Source organism: Phoenix dactylifera, unplaced genomic scaffold, assembly GCF_009389715.1.
Source record: "Phoenix dactylifera cultivar Barhee BC4 unplaced genomic scaffold, palm_55x_up_171113_PBpolish2nd_filt_p 002023F, whole genome shotgun sequence".
In the NCBI taxonomy this organism is placed as follows: domain Eukaryota; kingdom Viridiplantae; phylum Streptophyta; class Magnoliopsida; order Arecales; family Arecaceae; genus Phoenix; species Phoenix dactylifera.
In genome coordinates, this window is record NW_024069300.1 from 16,865 (window position 1) to 38,547 (window position 21,683).

The window sequence follows — 21,683 nt, forward strand, 5'->3', positions numbered from 1 at the left end:
AAATTAAACCTATTCTACTTTATGGGTCGGATCTAAATTTACCATCCGACCCGGCCTATTTAAATTTTGAACAATTTTAAGTTTCCAACCCTATAACCTGATCTAACTTGAACCGAACCAGTAAACCATTTATGCCCGAAAAAGTCCGAATCTGTATTGTTCTCTAAGTTATGCCTTATAATTGATTTGCATATTCTATATGTGAGCAGTATTTTGCATCTTGAGTTTTGTTGTGTTTAAAATCTGGCCTGAAGGTGACCACGCCGGAAGAAGCCAAGGCGACACCGGCCAAGACGGAGGAAGAGGGCCACCTTCTGAGCCCCGGGGTACCTGCACAAAGCCTTGGCTGGAGATTCCGGTGAAGGCCCTCCGATGGCTAAGTTAGCTGTGTTTTTGGAGGGGTTTAGAATAGCTTTCTTATAGCTTCTATTATCTTTTTCTTACTTACCCAGGGCCTTTTCTTACCCCTTTTTATAGAATGAGGGTTTTGGCTATTACCTGTAGGCTTTTGGCTGAACTGTGATCAGCTGGCGGCGGGAATCACGGAGACTGATCCCACCGGCGGAGAATCCGGAAGACATCATTCCAGATTTGCTTTGAGAATCCGCGGGGCTTCGATGAGGATTTAAGAGATACTTCTCCTGTCTTGTCCTGAGGATCCGCGAGATCTTTGATGAGAATTTGGAGATGGTAGGATTGACGTTGACAGGGCTGAGGTCGGCTCGGCCTCGGGCTGAGGTCGGCTCGGGCTCGGGTTGAGGTTGGATAGACTTGGAGGCTGTGGCATGCGCTTGGCAAGGTCGGCTTGGTCTCTGGCCGAGGTCGCTTCCTCCGGTCGAGGTCAGCTCGGTCTCTGGCTGAGGTCAGTTCACTCGGCAGAGTTTGGGTAGTTCCATGCTGGAGTAAGATGATCCATTTTACCGCCCATCAAGTTTATAACTCCAATTCAAAATATGGAACAATTCATGCAGTTTCGTTGCTTAGTTTTGAAGGCTTATTAAAGAATAATGAACATTTGTAGTATGCTTAATTTTGAAGGCTTATTAAAGAATAATGAACATTTTGTAGCAACAAAGTAGCAATTGAGCCTCGAAAAGGCTTGAGTATGAAGATCTAGGTTGTTCTTAGATAATCTGATTAAATAAGCACTGCATGTTATTTTTGCAGTCAACCTTATCTGGTTTGTGGTTTTTTGTCCTTCAATATTCAAAAAGAAAGTCATTGAGGTTGCTTTCTACTTCACATACACAATCATACTCTTTCAGATTCATTTGGATCCGACCCAAACTTGAACGAGAGTTGAATTTTTTGGGTTAGGACTGGGTTATATATGGACCCAATCCGACTCAAATGACTCGTAGGGTTAAAAATTTTAGTAATGGACCCGACCCGACCCGATCTGATCTTCTATTAGATTGAGTCTAGGTCCAACATTAGGACCTGAACAAGAAGCTGGGTAGGGTCGGTGTCACTCATGACCTAATCCGACCCGACCTATTTGTACCCCTACAACACGTCAATGTCCATAATTATATAATATAGAAGTAGAAATATATATATACATGCAATTTGTAAAAGAAAAAATACACAATGTAAGTAAACTATGACACGATAGCAATTTAATACAAGAGTTGTATTCCACTAAAGCTGATCGTAGGCCAGATTAAGGTATAAAAAATATCAAATTTTAAATAGATCCAATCCCACTAAAAATAAATATAGTTTAGGTTCGAGGTCTAGCTCATGATTAGCTCTATGTTCGACCTAGCAAATGGTACCATGCATGATGAAAGATCTTTATGTGAATTATGAATATTATGAATTTTGATGCTACGCTAAAAATTGCTGGAACATAAAAAAAGTAATGAATTTGGTCTAAAAGCAAAAAAATAGTAGTATTAAATATATTATCTAGTTAGAAATTTCACAAAAGTTTCGGCTCGTAGACCGATAAAGATAGTAATACTCCACTATAATGAATTCTATTTTATAGACCTTTTACAACTGTTTAATTTCTTTCACTCTTCTTAGAGAATTTTGGATGCCAGTCCGCAAGCTTCTCTAGAATCGTATTCATTAACTGACATTAGTCACCTCTGCTTCGAAAGACTCAATCATGCTCTTTTAACCAAGCATGGAAGATCATCGACCTGATCTGCCAAGGGATAAGTTGAATGTTGAAAAATGCTATTAATTGAAAGATTACATTGAGGAGGACATGCAAGAAATCACAAAGTTAAAAGGCCGTGTTGTTTTATCACTTTTGACTAATATAATTACATAAGCATTAGTATAAGACTGAATAAGTGGATACTCTCAAGACGCTTATTTCTTTCTTGCTAATATCTTTCACCCTTGTTAGCCTATCAAAGCTTCAAGATGATCCGACGTTTTACCTACCGCACTTCTTCAACAAATGCAGCGGAGGTAGATTGGGTGCAGTGGGCTTCGAACAAGGTGCGAATGCAGTTGATACTGCCTAAGCCAGCCCAAGAAAGATGAGAGTATAGGATTAGCTAAAAGCTAGCTGACAAGATATTGGCTTGCCCGATTTAGCGGCCTTGAACCAAACAGTGAGCATTTGGTGATGGTATTCCAAGTTGGCATTGCAAGCCATTGGTAGTATTATCTTAATTTGTGACGGTACTTCAATTCTACAAACCAATCAAAAGTCGGTGAAAATAGGTTGTCCCAGCTAATACTCAGCTTTGCCCTCCATGAAAAGTAAAAGAAAATTGGGGGTGGCATAAGGTTAATAAGGAGGAAGGAGGATGAGCATGGAAGAGAGGGATGTACAGCTTATTTATAGAGTTGGCAGCCAAAGGCAAGTGACATATAGATTATTTTTGACTTGGTTAAGGGGATGAATGTGCACGCACAATATGAAGATTGATGAGACCTATTCGACGAATAAAGAATAAGAAACTGTTGCTAACGAAGCAGCGAAAAAACTTTATCGAGCCATCCATTATTAGACGAAAAGAAGAGAAGACCAATGGATCTGTAACGCAACTAGAGCCGACGTAGGCTAGGGATATTATGAGCTAAGTCTCTGACATAGGGATAGTTCTTTATGTCCATTAGCATTCTTTGCCTCTAGGTTCATCTATTTTTCACTCCTGAGTTGCTATCAAACAATCCTTGCAAGACAAGACAGGAGAAACCTGCCCCACATTGAGTTTTCCTGTCGCATAGAATCAAAACAGGTGAGAATCATGTAACTTTCGATAAATTTAGAGTTCGACCTTAAAAATCATATGAAGGATGGAGATCCAAGACAAATTGATAGATTTAGGCCATGATATGGATAAGCATGTCGAAAGATCAAGTATTGGCCATGACAAATGGCAGGTAGAAGATCGAGACGATCAATACTGATCCAAAATTTTGAATAACATAATTATATTATAGGTCAAACGAGGGGAGATAGCCAACACAAGCTACGTTAGGATAAACTAAAGACTAATAAGATATGATGTCAGTTTGGTACTTGCAGAATACTCGTGTTTGTGTATGTGCATGGTGGGAGAATCATTGGCAGCAACAATCGGAACTACCAGGAGCACAGACTAAATGTAGGAAGCAACTGTTGGAGTGAACAGTTACTGTGTTTGAGTGTAGTTGTTATATACTACTATAGATATATGGAATTGTACTTAGTAAAGAATCCTTCGATAATCAATCCAAACAATTTATCTTTATTTTTATCTCTTACCTTAGTCTTTTATCCTAGGAGTAAGCATAATATGGATTATCTATCATAGCCTAGTGTTACACTCTTCCATCGTAGCCCAACGCTACATCCATATCTAGTTCTATCTCCTTTAAATGGTAGTGTGATAGTGGTGAAAATCCTTAAAGGTCAAGATACCTGAACCCTTGCTACTCTCTATCTTCTCTTCGACCCACATTTTTCTAGCTAGCCTAATGCTAGTGGCATGCTTGTGCATCCAAGCCTCACCTAGACAAGCTTGGTGACACGCCCTCTGTGTTCCACTACCTAATATTATTTTATCTATGTTTGACAATGAGATGCTTTTTAGAGTGATCTCTGATGCTGAGGTTGAACCTACATTACGATCTAGGTCAAGGGATAAAGCTCCTAGTTTGGATCATTTTCCACTTTTTTTCTTCAAATACTACCAGCCAAACATCCGGATAGATGTGTATCGTGTAGTGAAATAATTTTTTACCTCATTTTTGATGCCTGCATCATGAAAGCATACTTTCATTACTCTAATCCTTAAGATGTCAGATGCATCACTCCTATTTCACTATTACCCAATCAGTTTATGTACCACTCTGTACAAAACTTTTATTAAATTGATGGCTAATGGGATGCAACATCTGCTACATCCATTGATAAATCAAGAACAAGGTGCATGTATTAAAAGTTTAAGTATTTCTAATAATGTTCTTATGGCTCAGGAGATTATGTTTGATTTACAACGAGCTCCAGTTACATGCACTTACATGGTGATTAAACTGTATATGAAGAGAGAGCATATGACAGAGTTTGGTAGGATTTTCTATTCTTTTCTCTTCAGCAGCGAAATTTTCAAGATGCCTGAATTAATTGGATTTAGGATTGTATCGAGTCACCCTCCTATGCCATTTTGATCAATGGAACTCCTTTTGATTCTTTCCACTCTTCTATTGGTATGCGACAAGGTTGTCCACTATAAGAAAATAGTCAATCAACTACAAACTAGTTTGCTACCAATCATAATTTGTCGCTAATAAGTACTATAAGGCAACAAAATAAAAAAATTATAATAAAATATTATTTAAATAGTATTTTTGGCTACAAAATTATATTTCATAGTGGTTGAGTAGTAGGTAATAGACCAAAAGGTCTTAGGTTCAATCTTTTGTATAAATGTATATATATATAAAAGAAATTCTTTCCCATTTTTAAAATTGTAAGCATGTACCCATATCCATATATGAATCTGATTAGATTCAAAAAAGAATCTTTTTCAATCCTAATTAGTAACAAAAATATTTTGTTTCTAGTACCTAATTTGAAATAGAATTGTCCCTAATAACCATCTTTTTATGCACAAATTTTTTTTTGTTTCTAATACCTGATTTTGAGCGACGAAATAGAATTGTCGTTAATAACCATCTTTTTGTGATGAAGAAAATTTTGTCATCAGAATATTTAATGATGAAAGTGCTTTTGTCATAGAAAAAATTACTTTCGTAGCAAAAAAAAATGCATGTGACCTTTAGAGCTGACTTTTCATGGCAAAAAAGATATTTAGGTAGTGTCATTTACTCACTTTAGTGATGACTTAGTTTGTCATGAATTATGTATGTGTTAGCAATAAAATTTCTTTCATCCCAAAATGTTGAATATTTTATGAGAGATTATAATTTTCATCGTCGATGACTTTTAGCAATGGGCATTGGCTACAAATCTGTCAATGAAATGTTTTTCATCACCAACTACTTTAGGCAACGGAATTTGTTTTTTAGCAACAAATTTTTTTATTGCTATTTATAAAATTCTAGTAGTGCTATCACCCTACTTATTTATTATCTGTGTAGATGTGTTATCAAGATTATTGAAAGTGGTGGTAGAGAATAATTCATTATATGTGTATTAGCCTAGCCGAACTAGAGTATTTATTTCTCATCTTCTATTTGTGGATAATTATATATTATTTGCCATGGCCATTCTGTCTAATGTAAAAACTTTATCGGCTATTCTAAATAATTATTGTGCAATTTCTGGATAGAGAGTAAACTTTGATAAATCTATGGTGAAATTTAGCTCAAAAGTTAATATTCTTATCAGGCAGTGCAATAAAATCTCTTACACATTAAGGAGTCTAATGGCACATGGAAATACTTGGAAATTTCTATATCTGCTAAGAGGTTGTCCTTATCTAAATGTAGTGATATGATACAATAATTCTTGAATTGAATGGAGGGTTGGAAGTAGAGGGCTTTATCTATAATGGGCATGGTTACTATTATTAAGTCGGTCCTTTTTGCACTTTTTGTTTACTAAATTTCTCATACTATTCTTCTTAGGAAAGTACTTCTAAAGTTGGAGAGTATTATCAGAAATTTTTTTTAGGACTCAAATGATAATTATAGAAGGCGGCATCTAATTTCTTAGGATTATGTTTGCCAATCTATTTGGGATGATGGTTTAGGTATTCCCTTTTTTGTCACTAGAAGTGGAGCTCTATGACTAAACATACTGCGAGGTATCTTTTGAAACATATTGATTTTTGGAGCTCTTTTATGAGGGTGAAATATGGTTCGTAGTCATTGACATCTTACCCGACATCTACACAAAGTGGCTTTCAGGTTTGGAAGAAGATTTGTTCTTATGCTCCAGTTATTTATTCTAAATGGTGTGTAGGTGATAGTGAATCTATAAATGTGCTCTAGGATCCATGGTTGTTATCTCTACTTGTAGTACGTGGCAGACTTTGGTTGATATTTTAGCACTTAAAGGCACCATAGTTATAGATCTCATCATCTCCAATGAAGAAAATGGAATCAGCTAATCATCACTCAAGCCTCCTCATAGGAAATAGTGCATAGAGTTTTATCTATTCCTATACCCCATAGTGATATTGGAGACAAGTTGTGCTAGATTCTATCTTTTGGTCTAATTATTAAGGTACTGATCTTTATCGTGCTTTGCTATCTGAATCCCAACCAGTTTAGAATATTGCTTGGGTACGAAGGTTAGAGGTCCATTTAGAGTTGCTATGTTTATGTGAAAATTAACGTGGCTTCAGCTTCCATGTGGGCCTATATCATTAGGAATGACAATAGGTAAGGTACCCACAAAATTTTCTTTACTCGTACTTGAACCCGTTTAAAATTCTACTATCCAAATCCATGCCAGACTGGATTAAAATTTGCTAAAGATATCCCAAATCTGTCCCATAAAAAAAATGTAAATTTGCTGGGTACCCGAACCTACCCGATTAATCTTTATTTGGATTAGGTTATTCAAGTTAGGTCGGGTACCCGACTAGAAATTACTAAAAAATAAAAAAAGGGTAATAATGTTAACTAAAAATGATGATAAATAATTTGGCAAGCAGTTTAAATAAAAATGAGTTTTGTAGCTTAGTGATAATGGCAGAGTTAAATATCCTTGAGGTTGGCAGGAATTAATCGCATCTTCCAACATACGATATAGATTGCTAGATTCATTTTTCCATTTGTTATATTGCTTATAACACCGGGTTGGCAAAGAATGATTGCATCTTCCAACATATAGTACAGAGTGCTAGATTAATTTTTCTAAAAACTTGCACCCAGGCTCATAAATTACTTCGTGATCTTTGACAGCAAGGATAATCTGTATTTTTACAATTACAATTTCTTTTAGAATCCACCATCTTCCTATTTTCTTGAGATCAATTTTGATGAAAAAAACAACCAACACATGAATATGGTATGAATGCAATGCACAGGTTATAGCAATTGACCGGAAAATAACTCAAAGCATTGCTTATAAATACTGAGAAAATATTTTCTTGTCACCATTACCATGCTGCAGGGACTTTGAAACTGGAAGGAATTAAAATAAGAAATTGATGGATTGCCACACTATCTAGATGCCAATCTTTTGTTTTGTTTTTTTGGTACAATCATCCGTTTAGTGTTTGCGATGCTACCTTAACCAGGCAATGAGGCACTACATTGGCATGTCAATCCCAGCCGTCGGATCTTATATGCCGCATAGAATACTCCGCATCACCCTATCAGCGGGGCGGTAGTTGTAGGTTCGCCGATAATAAAAGAGGGGGAGGGGGCAAGCGAGGCTCCTCTCTCCCCTCTCCCGAGAGCCGTTACCCTCCGCGCCAGCGAACGGCGAGCCAAAACCGAAAGCCAGTAAGCTAGCTTTCATCTCTCTTCTCCTCTTCTCTTCTCACATGGAAGGGTTCATATATATTTTCTCTCTCCTTACCCCCCTAACAACGCTTGCCCTCGTTTTTATCTGGGAGTTGTTCTTACCCCGGCGGAGTCCTTTATGGGAGTTTAGGGTTTTAGGGTTCGCCGGGGAATAGGCCTTAATAAATTCTATCTACGCTCGTTTCTGTAATTTTGAAACTGTTCTCAGCTCTCTCACACACTATTTTGGGCTATTTTGGTGGTTTTTAGACCCTTATCTGAAAAAATATTGGATAGAATGGAGTTTTAGGGGGAGGAGAGTAGTGCAAGAAACAAGAAAGTATTTGAGGTTCTGTGACTGTGAGCTATGGCGGATCCGGAGGCGGTGATGGAGCCGGAGGAGCAGGTGGACATCGAGGGCGACAACGACATCGAGTACATGATGGACGACGATGATGCCGTGGAAGACTACGGCGACCGGAAGTTCAGGCCGGAGTCCCCGGTTGAGGGAGAGGAGCGCGAGCATCGGTCGGACAGTGAGGGGCAGGAGAAGGCTTCGCCATCCGATGGGGCTGACAGTGCTGCTTCTGAACCGATGAAACAAGGGGAGGAACAAGAGGAGAGGCCGGGAGTCGGGTCTAGAGACACGGCTGACTGCCAGAAGTGGGCTGAGCTGCTTGCACTGCCGCCTCATGGGTCGGAGGTTTTCATTGGTGGATTGCTGCGAGATGCTACGGAGGAGAACCTGAGAGATCTGTGCGAGGCCTTTGGGGAGATTCATGATGTGAGTTTGGTGCTGAAAATGCTGAAGTTTAGCTTGTTTTATGAGTTTATATATGGAGTTTGCGTAATCTTTTGTGATACGTATCAGGTGAGACTGGTGAAGGACAAGGATACGAGAGAAAGCAAGGGTTTTGCTTTCATTACATTCACAAACAAGGATGCTGCTCAGAAGGCAATTGAGGAGCTCCATGACAAGGAATTCAAAGTAATTTAGTTGCATGGTTGCTTCAGGAAGGTGCCCTTGCTTTACCTTTCATGTAAATTGTTCAAAGGTGTTTGCTTTTGTTCATACAGGGGAGAACCTTGAGATGTTCTTTGTCGCAAGCAAAGCACCGTTTGTTCATCGGGAATGTCCCAAAGAGCTTGTCAGAGGAAGAGTTGAGGAAAATCCTTGAGGAAAGTGGTCCTGGGGTTCAGAATATTGAAATGTTCAAGGTGGTCATTTGTCGATGAACTTAATTGTCTTGACCAGTCTGAACTCTCTGTTTGGCTCCTCATTTGTTTTCAATGATGACCTCAGGATCCACAGAACCCGAGCCGTAACCGTGGTTTTCTCTTTGTTGAGTACTACAACCATGCCTGTGCTGATTATGCAAGGCAGAAGATGTCGAGTCCGAACTTTAAAATGGATGGAAGCAACCCAACTGTCAGCTGGGCCGACCCGAAAAATTCGGCCGACTCTTCTGCTGCTGCTCAGGTAAAGCAACTTAAATAGAAAAAAAATGTAATTTAGTATGGATTCTGGTATGTTTTATGACCTTTATATTGTGTATGCTCTTATTTTGCTCTGCTTGGCAGCATTTGTTATTTCTCATGCACGTGAGCTTTTATATGACCAAGACGCACAGTTAGAAATGTAGCCAATGTTGCTAGAATAAAAGTATCTGGTTGATTTTTAAATTGCTTTCTTGCCAGAGAACAAGGTAAACTTCCATCATAAAGGGAGGTTATTCTGTCAAAATAACTGACAATATTCAACTCTGCTTAAAGTTTATTCTCCTTATAATACGTTGCTTGGCTTGATAGTAATGCATTCTGACAATACCATGCTGAATATGAAATATTTATACTTTGCCATCTGAACAAAATGAGATAATGAATCAGATATCATGTCTCTTGATTAAATCTCTTCAAAGGCTACGTTAATAGCGGTAGAAGGGTTAAAATTATCGAACTATTGAATGTGTTCCCTAGCTAGAATGCTTGCCCCAATGCAGAAGGTGCTTGGCAGTGGATATGGCAAATTTTTAGCGATTTGAGCACTGCATCAGTCCTACTTGATGGTGCCAGCTTAGTGAAACTGAATATATTTAATTTATTTATGGTGTTGTAGTTAAAGTTTTTTATGCAGATTACAGATTGTGTCACTGGAGCACTTATTCTGCTTCATAGAAATTTAAAAGGTTCACCAATTTTTTGAAGCTTTGGAAAATTGAAAAATCTTATTTTACGTAAAAATAGAAGAATCATAATTTATTGAATTGGGTCTCAAAGGTGAGATTGCTAGCCTCTTTATTTACCTAAAAACTTGGCTCCAATGCTATAAAGGGTGGGCCTTGGCGCAACAGTAAGGCTGCTTTGTTGTGACTTATGTGTCACAGGTTCAAAATATGGAAACAATCTCTTTACATGTGGGGATAAAGCTGCATATGTCCGACGTCCTAAGACCGCACAGTGGTGGGAGCCTCGTACACTGGGATGTCTTTTTTTAAAATTTATTGAACTACTTTTTATTTATAAACTTGAAATTTTAAGGGATGAGTGGAAGTTAAGTATTTTCTTTATAGCAAGGGAGGCAAGTGCTGCTATTGTACATTGCATGGCATCATTATATAGCATGTGGAAGTTGCTGTCTGAAATTTGATTGAGCATGCCTTGGCTAGTATGGTGGTAAGAGAGTTGAGTCCCTGTAGGGGTTAGACTAGTATGAACTCCTGTAGGACCCAAGTACCTAGGTTACATGATGCTCTGAATTGCATGATGTGATCATATCTGACATGTTTTGGATGCCAATACTTGTTGGGTACATCCTTATTTTCAGTACATCTTTTTATTGAAAATGAGAAATGAAAAACAAAGGCTCTGGATACTTCTTGTATATGCTGGAGGTACTCCCTGGATATTGCCTTTGAGGTGGGGGAGATTTTTTTTTGGGGGGGCTCTCTTCAAATAAATGTTCCCTAGTTTGCGAATGTTTATGTTATTCTATGTAGTATGATGTATTATTGTGATATAATTATGCTTTATGGATGCTTTTTAGATATTTGTAAACTTACATATTTTATTTATTGCCATCTTTCAGCCATATTGCTTTTATTAAAAAAAATGTATCATGAGGTATTTGTATCTTGTATTTATTTTTCATGCTTCATAGCGAAGCACCATGACATAAACAAATGTTACTTCTTTGACAAAATAGTTAAACAAGAATGAAGGGTTTTGAATTTATATTATCTTAGAGCACATAATGGTGTAAATATCTTAATACTAATTACTAGTCTGACTTACAACAATCATGGGCATGGCATGGATGCTTCATACTAGATTTGTAAATGATCATGTGCAGGGAACGAGGGATGTGAATGCATATAATCATGCAAGGACCCTCAATTTTGCTATCCTGTCATGCCTCCCTTGCAACCATGCCATGGAAAAATGTATATGCAATATCAATAACTTGACTATAGAAGTGAGTTCCACTGATAACTATGCTAATGCATCTGCATGGTTTATATCAGCTTTATTATACTTAGAAGATCTAGTATCCAAAACTCCTTAACCAAAAGTGATTTTCATTTCTCAATCGCCAGCATTAACCCAAGAAATGTTCTAGGGCTAATAAAGGAATTTAGCACCATTGTGAAATATTTTACAGCCAATTTGGCTTTACTTATGGGTGTCAAAAGATGCTTTCTTTTGTTCTAAGAGGCATCTTGTAGGAATAGAAATAAAAGAATATATTGGGAGTTTACCATATGCGAGGATTTAGGAAATCTCTCAGTTAATGTTTGCATTAAAATATGCAAAAGATGCTTGTTTTTATAAGCATATGATATTAAGCTCTACATGCATATGTGTAGTAATGCTTGAGTTTTTGATTTGATTGTGCACATGAATTTCAATTTTCTACATATTCATTATTTTTTTTAACACTTAGTGAAAACTTTGTTCTGATTTTGATTTGTGTTAGATGAGTTTAATTATACTTACCTTTGTATTTCATGCAACCAAACACTATGATCTCATAAGCACTTAAAACTTGCAAATTTGGAATATAATCTTGCAAAATGCTCTAGAAAGGTTTGGTTTATTGTACACAAGCCAAGCTCAACCTAAAACAATATCAGTAATATTAAAATAAGTTTGTTAACATTAATAAATGAATCAATGTTTAATGGCTTGTGGCTCATTTCTCCCAAAATGATTTGGTTTTGGCCAACAATTTTGATCTTGGTGATAGCAAAATCATATTTTCTAGCTTGGTTGTTTAAATTCTATCATGTATTAGTTCGTTCCCTAGGCATGTAAGCACACATAAAAATATGTAAATATCTCATTTTGTTGGTTCTATTTTTGCATGATTTCAATTGTTTAGGTGCCATTTAGCATCACTTTCATTTTTTTAGAAATAGGAAAAATTATAAGCATGTTTGGTATAGTCAGTTAGTTTTTAAAAACAAATATGGCAATGGTAGTGGATAAGGTGGTGGTTGCAACAGGGGCAATGGAGGCGGCGGTGGTGTTGGTGGTATAATGGAGGTGGCTATGATAGTGGCGGTGGTGCGGTGGAAGCAATGGTGGTGGTCATGGTGGCGGCGGCGATAGTGGTGGTGTCAAGGGCACCAACGATGTGATGAGGCGATAATGGTGGCAGTGGTGTGGTGGAGGTAGCAATGACAATGATAGTGCGACAATGATGGTGAGGAAGAAGGTGCTGGCAAGCTATCGATGGAGGCGGTGATAATGGTAGGGATGATGGCAATGATAAGGGTGGAAGCATTTGTGATGGTAGCAGTGGCGACAACATGGTGGCATAGGTGACGGTGGTGGTGGAGATAATATTGGTGGTGATAAAATATATGAGTTCCATACTTTTAAAATTATTGAAAGTAAGAATTTCTTACTTTAATTTTTCTAGAAATAATAAAAGTGACTTTTAGAAAACAGAAAATAAAAAGAATAGTACCAAACGTGTTTTTTTTGTCTTGGTTGTTTTTAAAAATAGAAAACAAGAAATAAAGGTGATGCCAAACAGACCTTTAGTTCACTAATAATGGACTTTTGGTGTATCTAATATTAGTTTATGGCCCAATTCCGGATATGACTGCATTAGTTTTGTTTAAAAGGACATGTTGCATAGCACTCATCTTAGTCGGGCGAAGTACATAAAATGAAATTTATAGGCTGCATGCTGAATTGTGATAAATAATGTCGAAATTTGTTAAATGACAACCATATGTTTAGATATTTATTGCCTACGTAACAACTGTCAATGAAATTAATTATTCTTGATATATTAATGGTTTTATTTGATTTATTGATTGAAAATGTCTGCTCTCAGTTGTTGGCAATATGTGCTTTAATGTGCGCAGCTCATGCTCAACAATGTGAATTCTCAATGCATTCTCTCTTTTTAGATGGCCATCTTTTATTCTGGAATGATGAGATTCAGGCTCTCTATTTGTACATATGCATGTGTGCGTGGTCCTCTTGTAGATTTATGCATTGGACAATCAGAGTGTGCAACTGCCCACTGAGGAAAATTGGCCGAGGCATGGACATAATCTTTAGCAAGAGAGGCCTTAATGTCAGGATATTACACCCTATGCACCCTATTCTTGAAGCCATGTCTTTGCTTCATTATTGTCAGGAACTAATTTCCAACTCATGATTGACAGTGATCATAAAGTGGATTTCCAATATAGAGTGTTGGAAAACATTCGTGTCTTTAGTTAATTGCTTCATTGGAACTCTCTTCAGTGTACCCTTTGTGACCTTAAACATGCCTTCGATCCTTAAGTGCTGCTCATATGTGGTCTATGAGAATAGTACCAGTGGTCTATTAAAATACTACTAATTGGATGACTTGAAATTTGGAAAATAGAACAAGAAAATAATGTTTAGGCTACCACAAATAACTAAATATGATGCAGTTACCATGTCTCATAAAACCATAAAGAGGAGAACTAGACAATCTTAGAATATGACTTTAACAATCCTAATGCCAAAATATCTGAAAAGTTTACATGCATCTCAGGAATTGTGATAAAACTTGGACCAAGTAAAATTTTAGGATGCTGTCCCAAGCTATTTAGAGCTCACTTATGTTGTGCAGAGATGTCCAAGACTTCATATTAGCGATCCCCGAAATCATGTCTAGAATTAACCTGGCTTCATTTGAATGGTAAACCATCTGAAAAACAACTATGCAAATTAGGCATCTCAGTTCTTAATGGCCCTCTCTTCCTAGCTAACACCCACAAACACTTGCTTACTCCTCTTTATTCGAGATACCCAAAAGGCTGTCAAAGGATCGATTTTGAAGTTACTTTCCCACCAAGTCATATACACAAAGCCAGTGACAGTTTCATTTAATGAAGCAGTAGGGATGTCTGAGAGGATATGATCAAGTCAAAAAAAGAGTCCGTAGCTTTTTTAACCACCCTACAATGATTTAAAAGGTTATCTTCCATCTGCTTATCATTTTCATGTATGGCACAGATGAAGGTTTTGGTCAGCTATAATATAGAAGTTTTAGATTCACGATATATATTATTTGGTCATTTCAAACAACAAAAATAATTCAACATCCCCAACTTATGACATGGTGAAGGGATTGATATTTTCTCCTGCTTTTGATTCTGAACCTTTCTAAATGAAACAAGAAAGAACGGCTGTCACCAATTACTTTGCAAAATACCATTGCCATGGAGTTTGACAGATTTCCATTCAAAAGTTTTAGTTAGATATTCTACAACAGTAACCTGCAAATCCGTTGGCATTTCTTCCTTTGCTGCCATAAATCCACATACCTTAAGAAAATCCTTTTTGCCATACGATCTCTGCTCCAGTAGTGGAGTTCAGTTTATATTCTCAATCCTCCGGTTCTTCAAGAAGCTCAGGAATGCCCAGCCATAATACAAAGTCTTGCTCTATAATTTCTTGATCCTGAGAAGAGAAAAAGATGAGAAGAACACTCTGGGAAGCAATATCCCAGGCATATTCACATAGACAAACATGCTTGGAGACTAACTCATGTACAAGAATTGTGTATTGGCTTATCAGATGATGATATATCAGTTTAACCTTTTTGATTAACCTTTTTCTCCTTCTTCATCTCTTCATACTCGAGATTGATGCTTATCTTAAACTTCATAACTTTATTTTCTTTGAGCATGCATTAACATGAAGCTTGTCACTGTACATTGCATATTTATGTCTGAGTAGTAAAAATTTGGTCAACTGCAGACTTTCTGAACTTGTTATGTAATGCTATCTTGACACATTTTAACATGCAGATTTTCACTGTGCTGTCTTTTTTATGTTAATATTTTCTTACGTATGAGTTTTAGAGGGATTATAACATAAAGGAGCTTGCATATATGTATTCTACTTGACTATGTACCTTGCTGCCCAGCTTGAAGGGTGTCATTACCAATTGTCTATGTGCCGATTACTTCTAATGAAACAATGTCTTCATTGTACTCTTTTGCTTTCTCCTTAAGTTTGTGGTGCCTTACCAACTTTGGAGATTTGCCATGGAATAGTCAGTCATCTATTGCCAGTCTTCATTATTGGCTTTAGTTGCCATCCCCTGTTTGCATTGTTACATTTGCTGGAATTTGCCACTGTCCAACTGTAGTTACCATGGCACTTTCGAGAGTCTGTTTGTATTAGACTAGCCCTTAAGAGTTTACTTTATAGAGGAGTCTTGATCTTGTTCCTGGATGTCAGGCCAACAGATTTTGATAATGTGAGCCCTACTTTTAGATTGATGAGTGATGATTGGGAAAGTAATTATCGTTTTGTCTCCTAGCTTTCATTTAATTTTCATGGCCTTTGACCGTGTGAGAACCATCATTTGAAATAGCAAATTTCCTATTTAATTTAAGTCAGTTCAAATTTGTATTATCTAGTCCACCCTAACTGTTTGGGGGACCAGTTTCTTTTGTCTTCTTCATGTTCTGTGTCTATCTCAGAATTTTTTTTTTGATTTTTACTGTGTTTGGTTCCTCCATCTGCTGCTTTGATATTTTTGACCGAATGGCCTTGATCATAACTCAAGTATTTTATTTGATCTTCTACTGCTCCTAATGCACCAAACCCCAAACAAACCATTTTGTGGCCTTCTCATGCTACTTTTGATCAACTTCTTATTGCACCATAAATGTTTGTCACCTTGGTTGCCAGATTCGGGAGTGAGTGTGGGTGTGGGGAAGCGGATATTTTAGAAAGGGAGAGAGCATTTAGGAAGCAGGTTGGGTTCGAGATTCCGGGAAGAGTCTGAAATGGGTGTGTTACCCTAGGTAGAAGATATCGGCTACTAAGATTGCCACTCTACCTCATCGGGGCTTTTAGTATTCTACTTGTGTTTCGGAATTGCTTTGGAAGCACACCTATTCAATTTTTACGATTTACTTTGGGACCTTTTAGTTTGTGGTGCAACTGTTTGGTTCATCTTGTACTCTACAAGTTAGATTTACTTTATTTACTGTTGGCCTTGATGTTTCATGCAATTCAGATTTTCATTGATCCCACCACATTCACAATTCCAAGATTCACCAGTCTTTGGTTTCTGCCTTCCTTCTTGAATTTGCTATGTACTTGTACTTCTTCAAGTTGATATATTGGTATATGTCACCATCCTTATTGTTTCACATTTCAATCATGTTGAGGACATGTATTTACCACTTTCAAGCTTCTTTGTACTTTTGATTTGTAGTACTGTCAGCCTGTCTTGTCATCTGAATTCAGCTTTGGCTTATGTCATTCTGACCATGATGAAATGCTTTTATTGGTTGATATTATTTTCCATTTTGCGCCATTTTAAATCAATTCAATTTCATGATTGGTCAATTACCTTCATGTTCTTGGACTTTCTATGTGTTGTAATTCGTATGTGCTTGAGGATAAATGCAGGGTTGTTTCTCCCTGCCTTTCACTAGTGCTTAATGGATAGTATTATGACCGATCTCACCTCGCTTAATTTCGGATTTCTTTCATCTGCTTATCATACTTCTTGTTTCTACACCTTGAGGACGTAGATCCATGCATGTCTAAGATTGTCTACTTTGTCATGTGTATTTATATTGTATAGTATGTCTCCTTTCTTGTCGCTTCATTTGAGGATCCTTGCCATGAGATGAAAATGGTCATCCCCATTAACTATCCTGTTGGTAGCTTGTTTGTCATATGATTCTACATTACCACCATCGTTGTTATTGCTTAAATCTGCAGCTTTCTGGCATCATCTAATTAATTATTTCTTATGGAATTGGCTAAACAACTTTGCTACATGTGTAATTCGCCATGTAGTTCACAAAATACCTAGTCAGGCCTACCAACCTGTGGTCTTAATTGCCAGCATTTTAGGTCTAGATGTTCATGCAATTATCAAATTGCTTTTTGAGGCTTTAGTGGTGGATGAATCATAGTTCCTATAACTATGACGTGATTCAACTTCTTGGCATGTACAAATTCTCTGGTTGCTACTAAACCTGTTCGTAGGTTGGGTTTTCCTCAAAGGTCAACATCAATTACTTAGGCCTGAGCCTGGCCTTGGCCTTGGCCTTTGGGCCTACCTTCCAGGCCCAAGCCCAACCCTTACTCGGGCTTCAAGCTTCATGCCAGCCTAAAGCTTCATGACCGTTTTTTACTTTAAAAAATAAAATGCTTAGAAATACTTTAAAAATGCTAAATATGAATAGTTAAATATTACCAACAATTTACAACATGTTTATTATCCTATCTAGTCCACATATCAACACAATTGTCAATTAAGTTTACAAATGCATCAAACATAAACAAATAATACCAGAAAAATAAAAAAAATTCATGCCGGGCTTTAATTCCCAAGCCTGGCCTGTTTATTAAATAGGCCTATTTTCTAGTCCTAGCCTGGCCTGCCAAGCCTGAGAGTGAGACTGTCTAAAAGGCTTCGGGCTCAAGCATACTGGGCTGGCAGCCCGGCCTATGAACAGGTCTAGTTGTTACCTGGGTCGCTCAGAAGTTTATCAACAGTGATGCACCTTCTTGGCCTACTTCCTCAATATTCTGTTTACAATGCTTATGATCTCATATTAGTACTCATGCTTTTAATATAATCTCTTCTCGGCTCACAATCCATAGTCATCACCAGTCTACAATACTACCATGATGCATCAATGCTTGTGACCTCTCACAGGTGCCTGAGTATAATCTTGAACAATTCATAGTCGTCACCAATCTTGTATAACTATTGGACGATTTCTCTTGACCGACTTTGGTGGTGGCAGCTTTACTGTTTATGCATTCTTTGTTCCGTTCAGTAGCCTATATCAATATGTTCACTCTGTTGGTACTTCCTATTTGTTGTTTTACAGCCTGTACTGTATTTTATGCATATGCTTCTATTTATGTGGCTTCTATGATGTATATGATTGTAGGATTTTATATAATCAAAAAAACAGTTTCCCTAGATACCCCGGAGAGCTGTGGATTGAGGGCGAAGACTACAAGATCAGGGACCTTCTTTGACAGCTAGATCAGGACTGTAGCAATATCACTCATGGTACTTATTGTGCTGAAGTACCATGAAAAGTACCTTTCTCTCATAGGGCACAGCTTGAGGATTTTAGGATTAAGTTAGGGTTTCTACTCTTATAAAGCCATCAACCACTCATCATAATTTAGTTTCAGATGAATGGAATAGAGTGAAGGCTTCTTTCTTTTCAATAGATAGCAAGGGGCTCTTTTTGTCTCCCTCTCCATTCTCTTTATTTCTTCTCATTTCCTCTCTCTCTTCCTCCCTCTTACTGCTTGATTCCTTTTCTTGTATCATTTTTCTTATCAATTCTTTATTTGGCTGGAAATTTCTCATATTCTGCTGTTCGACTATTTTTTTCTCTCACTTGAAACTAACAAAAGTTAGTTTACCTTTGCATATCTTTTATCCTGTTCGTAGGTACATCACAATTGTGGGTTAATTTCATATTTTTTGCAAGATAACTCTCTTTCGATGTTTTCTGGAATTTTCAGTCTGTCAAAAATCTCTCTTTGTTACTGCTGTGCTATAGAACTGCTAGAGATCTTAATGTAGTGGTTTGTTTTAGCACTTGCTTTTTATGGTTTAAGCCAGCAAATAATTTAGGACAGCGCTTGCAGTTTCTCTTCAAATACTCAAATACCTTGTGGAAGGGCCTATGAACCCTCTTATGTACGGACCTAACCCTAGAGTTGCATCACCTACTATCTATTATCTCAATGGGATACTGCTTTCTCTACATTTATTCTAGCCCATACTCCTTATTTTTTAGTATTGCATGCCCATTAATTTCTTTTTGTACAACTGTTTGGAAATAAATATCATCACGCTGCCGGAAGTATGATATGATTATGAGGTATTAAAAATATTTAAATAGTAATCCACAAAATCAGAAGTTTATGAGGTTTCGTAGTGTCATGTCATAGAATTGCTTGCAAATTCAGTTATGTACTTTCCTGTCCTTTGGCTTCCTTTTCCCTGAGATCTTTAAGTCTTGCATGTTAAGTCTTACAGATCAGTGTTTCCATGTTTCAGTTATTGGATTGGATATGTACATTCTAAGTACCTTTTGAGGCTTCTGCTGCATATGATGGCGTTTTGAATTTCTTGCAGGTGAAGGCTTTATATGTGAAGAATTTACCGGAGGATGTTACGCCAGAAAAGTTAAGGGAACTTTTTGAACGCCATGGAGAGGTCACAAAAGTTGTTCTGCCTCCTGCTAAAGCTGGGCAGAAGCGAGATTTTGGATTCATCCATTTTGCTGAGAGATCTAGTGCGTTGAAGGCAGTTAAAGGAACAGAAAAATATGAAATCGATGGTAACTTTCTTGGATATTGTCTTAAGCATTAAACAATTGGAAAGAAGTAGCACCAGTGCAATTCCTGACATACCTCAAGATACATCTTTGTTACCAACCAACATATCTTAAATTTGAGTTATTTGTTAATTGATATAAATGGGGGCGATGAACATAGGTCATTTCTTGCTGGGTCTGGTCTGTTTGAAGGCATCTAAACTCCATTTAACATCTATAACCTTAATTATATTGTTCTAGTAATGCTGCAATAAAAATTTTAATGAACTTAGTCCGAGTGAGAATAGCCATTTAAATGATATCGACATGCTTTATCTGCTAAATTTTTTTGTATGATTGTAGTTTTTCAGATAATATTCATGACTAACAGAGAAAGTGAATCACAGGGCATGTTGTGGATGTCGCCCTTGCGAAACCTCAGGTTGACAAGAAGTCTGATTATGCTTCAAATTCAAATTCACTCAAACCAGGGCTTCTTCCAAGTTTCCCTCCATATCCAGCTTATGGTTACACTGGGGACCCATATGGGGCCTACGGGGGTGGGTATGGTGCAGCAGGATTCGGCCAGGTTGGATTCCCCTTGCCACTACATTTGGGATTGTTCATGCACTGTAATTCTGCCATCTTTTTTCCCCACTGCTAACTCCTGCTTTTGAAAATAATGAGATTCTGGCACATTCCTAGTTGAAATTTTTGTTGGATGTTGGTCACTGTGTGCAGCCAGTGATATATGGTAGAGGACCCATGCCAGCTGGGATGAGAATGGTGCCGATGGTACTTCCTGATGGTCGACTTGGTTATGTTCTGTGAGTGCTAGTAATTAGTCATATATATGCAACACTTCTACCTTGTCCCAGCACCCGATATCGATTCAGTTATCCATTACTTGTTTTGCATGGTAAATTTTTTAGACAGCAGCCTGGTCCACAAGCTGCACCGCCACCTTCTCGGAGGAGTGATCGCAGTGGTGGCTCAGTTGAGGGCGGAGGAAGGGGCAGTGATGGGAACCGTGGCCGCCGATATCGCCCTTACTAATCCGGTGTTAAGCTTGCAACATCCATTGAAGATGTCTTCACCAGCCATCCATCCTTTTTGGCCATTTATGCAAACAGACCAAAGTTTTACAGGTGTAGACATGGATCATCATCAGGCTTCCATACCAAACTTCTGATCAATACAAGCACAAGATTGTTGTACCTGTTCCTTCTTCTGAGATTAGCTTGTTTGCGTTTGCATAAACTAAGGGATGACATGTCCTTTGAACGGCAGAGCAACAAACTGCGGATCCATTTATTTAATTTGCTTAATCTTACTATGGGTGAGCCTTGCTACTCATGTAATGATCTTTGGATCTGTTTCTTTAATTTCCTTAACCTTAATTTAGATGATCCTTGCTAGTTAATTCTCTTAATATGGATGATCCGTGCATCTATGTATTTTTTAAGAAAAAGAGAGAAGATGAAAAGATACATAATAAGCTTTTTGTTTGTAAATAATAAATAATAAATGTGAGGAAGGTTCAGACCCTTCGATATCTTTTGTTAATAACTATATGTTTTAATCAATTGCCTAATATATGGTTGGACGATGTGGGATAGGGTATTTTGATAATTGAAAATTAGAGAGTGGAGCCTCATGAATGGAAGCACCTGTGAGTTTCAATTTCATAGCAATAGTTTGGTATGGAGGTTATTGTTCTCCATTTTCCACCATGATCACATTGATTCATCCTTTCCTTTCTATTTTCTTCATTCCTCTCCTTGCCTATATTTTAGCAACATGTATTTCCCCTCCGTCAACTAGAATAAGGTACATAATTACAACTTGACAAGTAATAAGCCATCCTCATAACCTAAGATCGAAACACAAACTGAAAAATTATGAAAAATGTGTAGCTTTATGACTTGAAGCCTGTACTGAAACATTGGAATGTATCAGACCAAGTACAAACTTGAAACCTTGAATAAATCA

The 21,683-nt window shown here is 37.4% G+C and overlaps 1 protein-coding gene across 2 annotated transcripts; it reads left to right on the top strand.

Annotated features, from left to right (window-relative positions):
- The first annotated feature begins 7,738 nt into the window (after nt 1-7,738).
- On the top strand, nt 7,739-21,100 carry LOC103697465 (heterogeneous nuclear ribonucleoprotein Q-like). 2 transcript variants are annotated; one of them, XM_008779327.4, is made up of 10 exons: nt 7,739-7,872; nt 8,143-8,656; nt 8,744-8,860; nt 8,950-9,090; nt 9,176-9,352; nt 11,222-11,344; nt 19,511-19,715; nt 20,099-20,280; nt 20,433-20,518; nt 20,624-21,100. In XM_008779327.4, exons 2-10 carry the CDS (start codon nt 8,240-8,242, stop codon nt 20,745-20,747), a joined length of 1,572 nt encoding a protein of 523 aa, XP_008777549.1. In that variant the 5' UTR covers nt 7,739-7,872; nt 8,143-8,239; the 3' UTR covers nt 20,748-21,100. The 2 variants fall into 2 exon arrangements, with proteins under 2 accessions (XP_008777549.1, XP_008777550.1); XM_008779328.4 differs by lacking the exon at nt 11,222-11,344.
- The last annotated feature ends 583 nt before the right edge of the window (nt 21,101-21,683 follow it).

What these genes read in the sequence shown, in the direction of transcription:
- LOC103697465 (XM_008779327.4), top strand. Translation starts at nt 8,240, where the DNA reads ATGGCGGATCCGGAGGCGGTGATGGAGCCGGAGGAGCAGGTGGACATC. An exon ending in AGAATATTGAAATGTTCAAG is followed by an intron (nt 9,091 to 9,175) that starts GTGGTCATTTGT and finishes TGATGACCTCAG; the next exon opens with GATCCACAGAACCCGAGCCG. An exon ending in GTGCAGCAGGATTCGGCCAG is followed by an intron (nt 20,281 to 20,432) that starts GTTGGATTCCCC and finishes CACTGTGTGCAG; the next exon opens with CCAGTGATATATGGTAGAGG.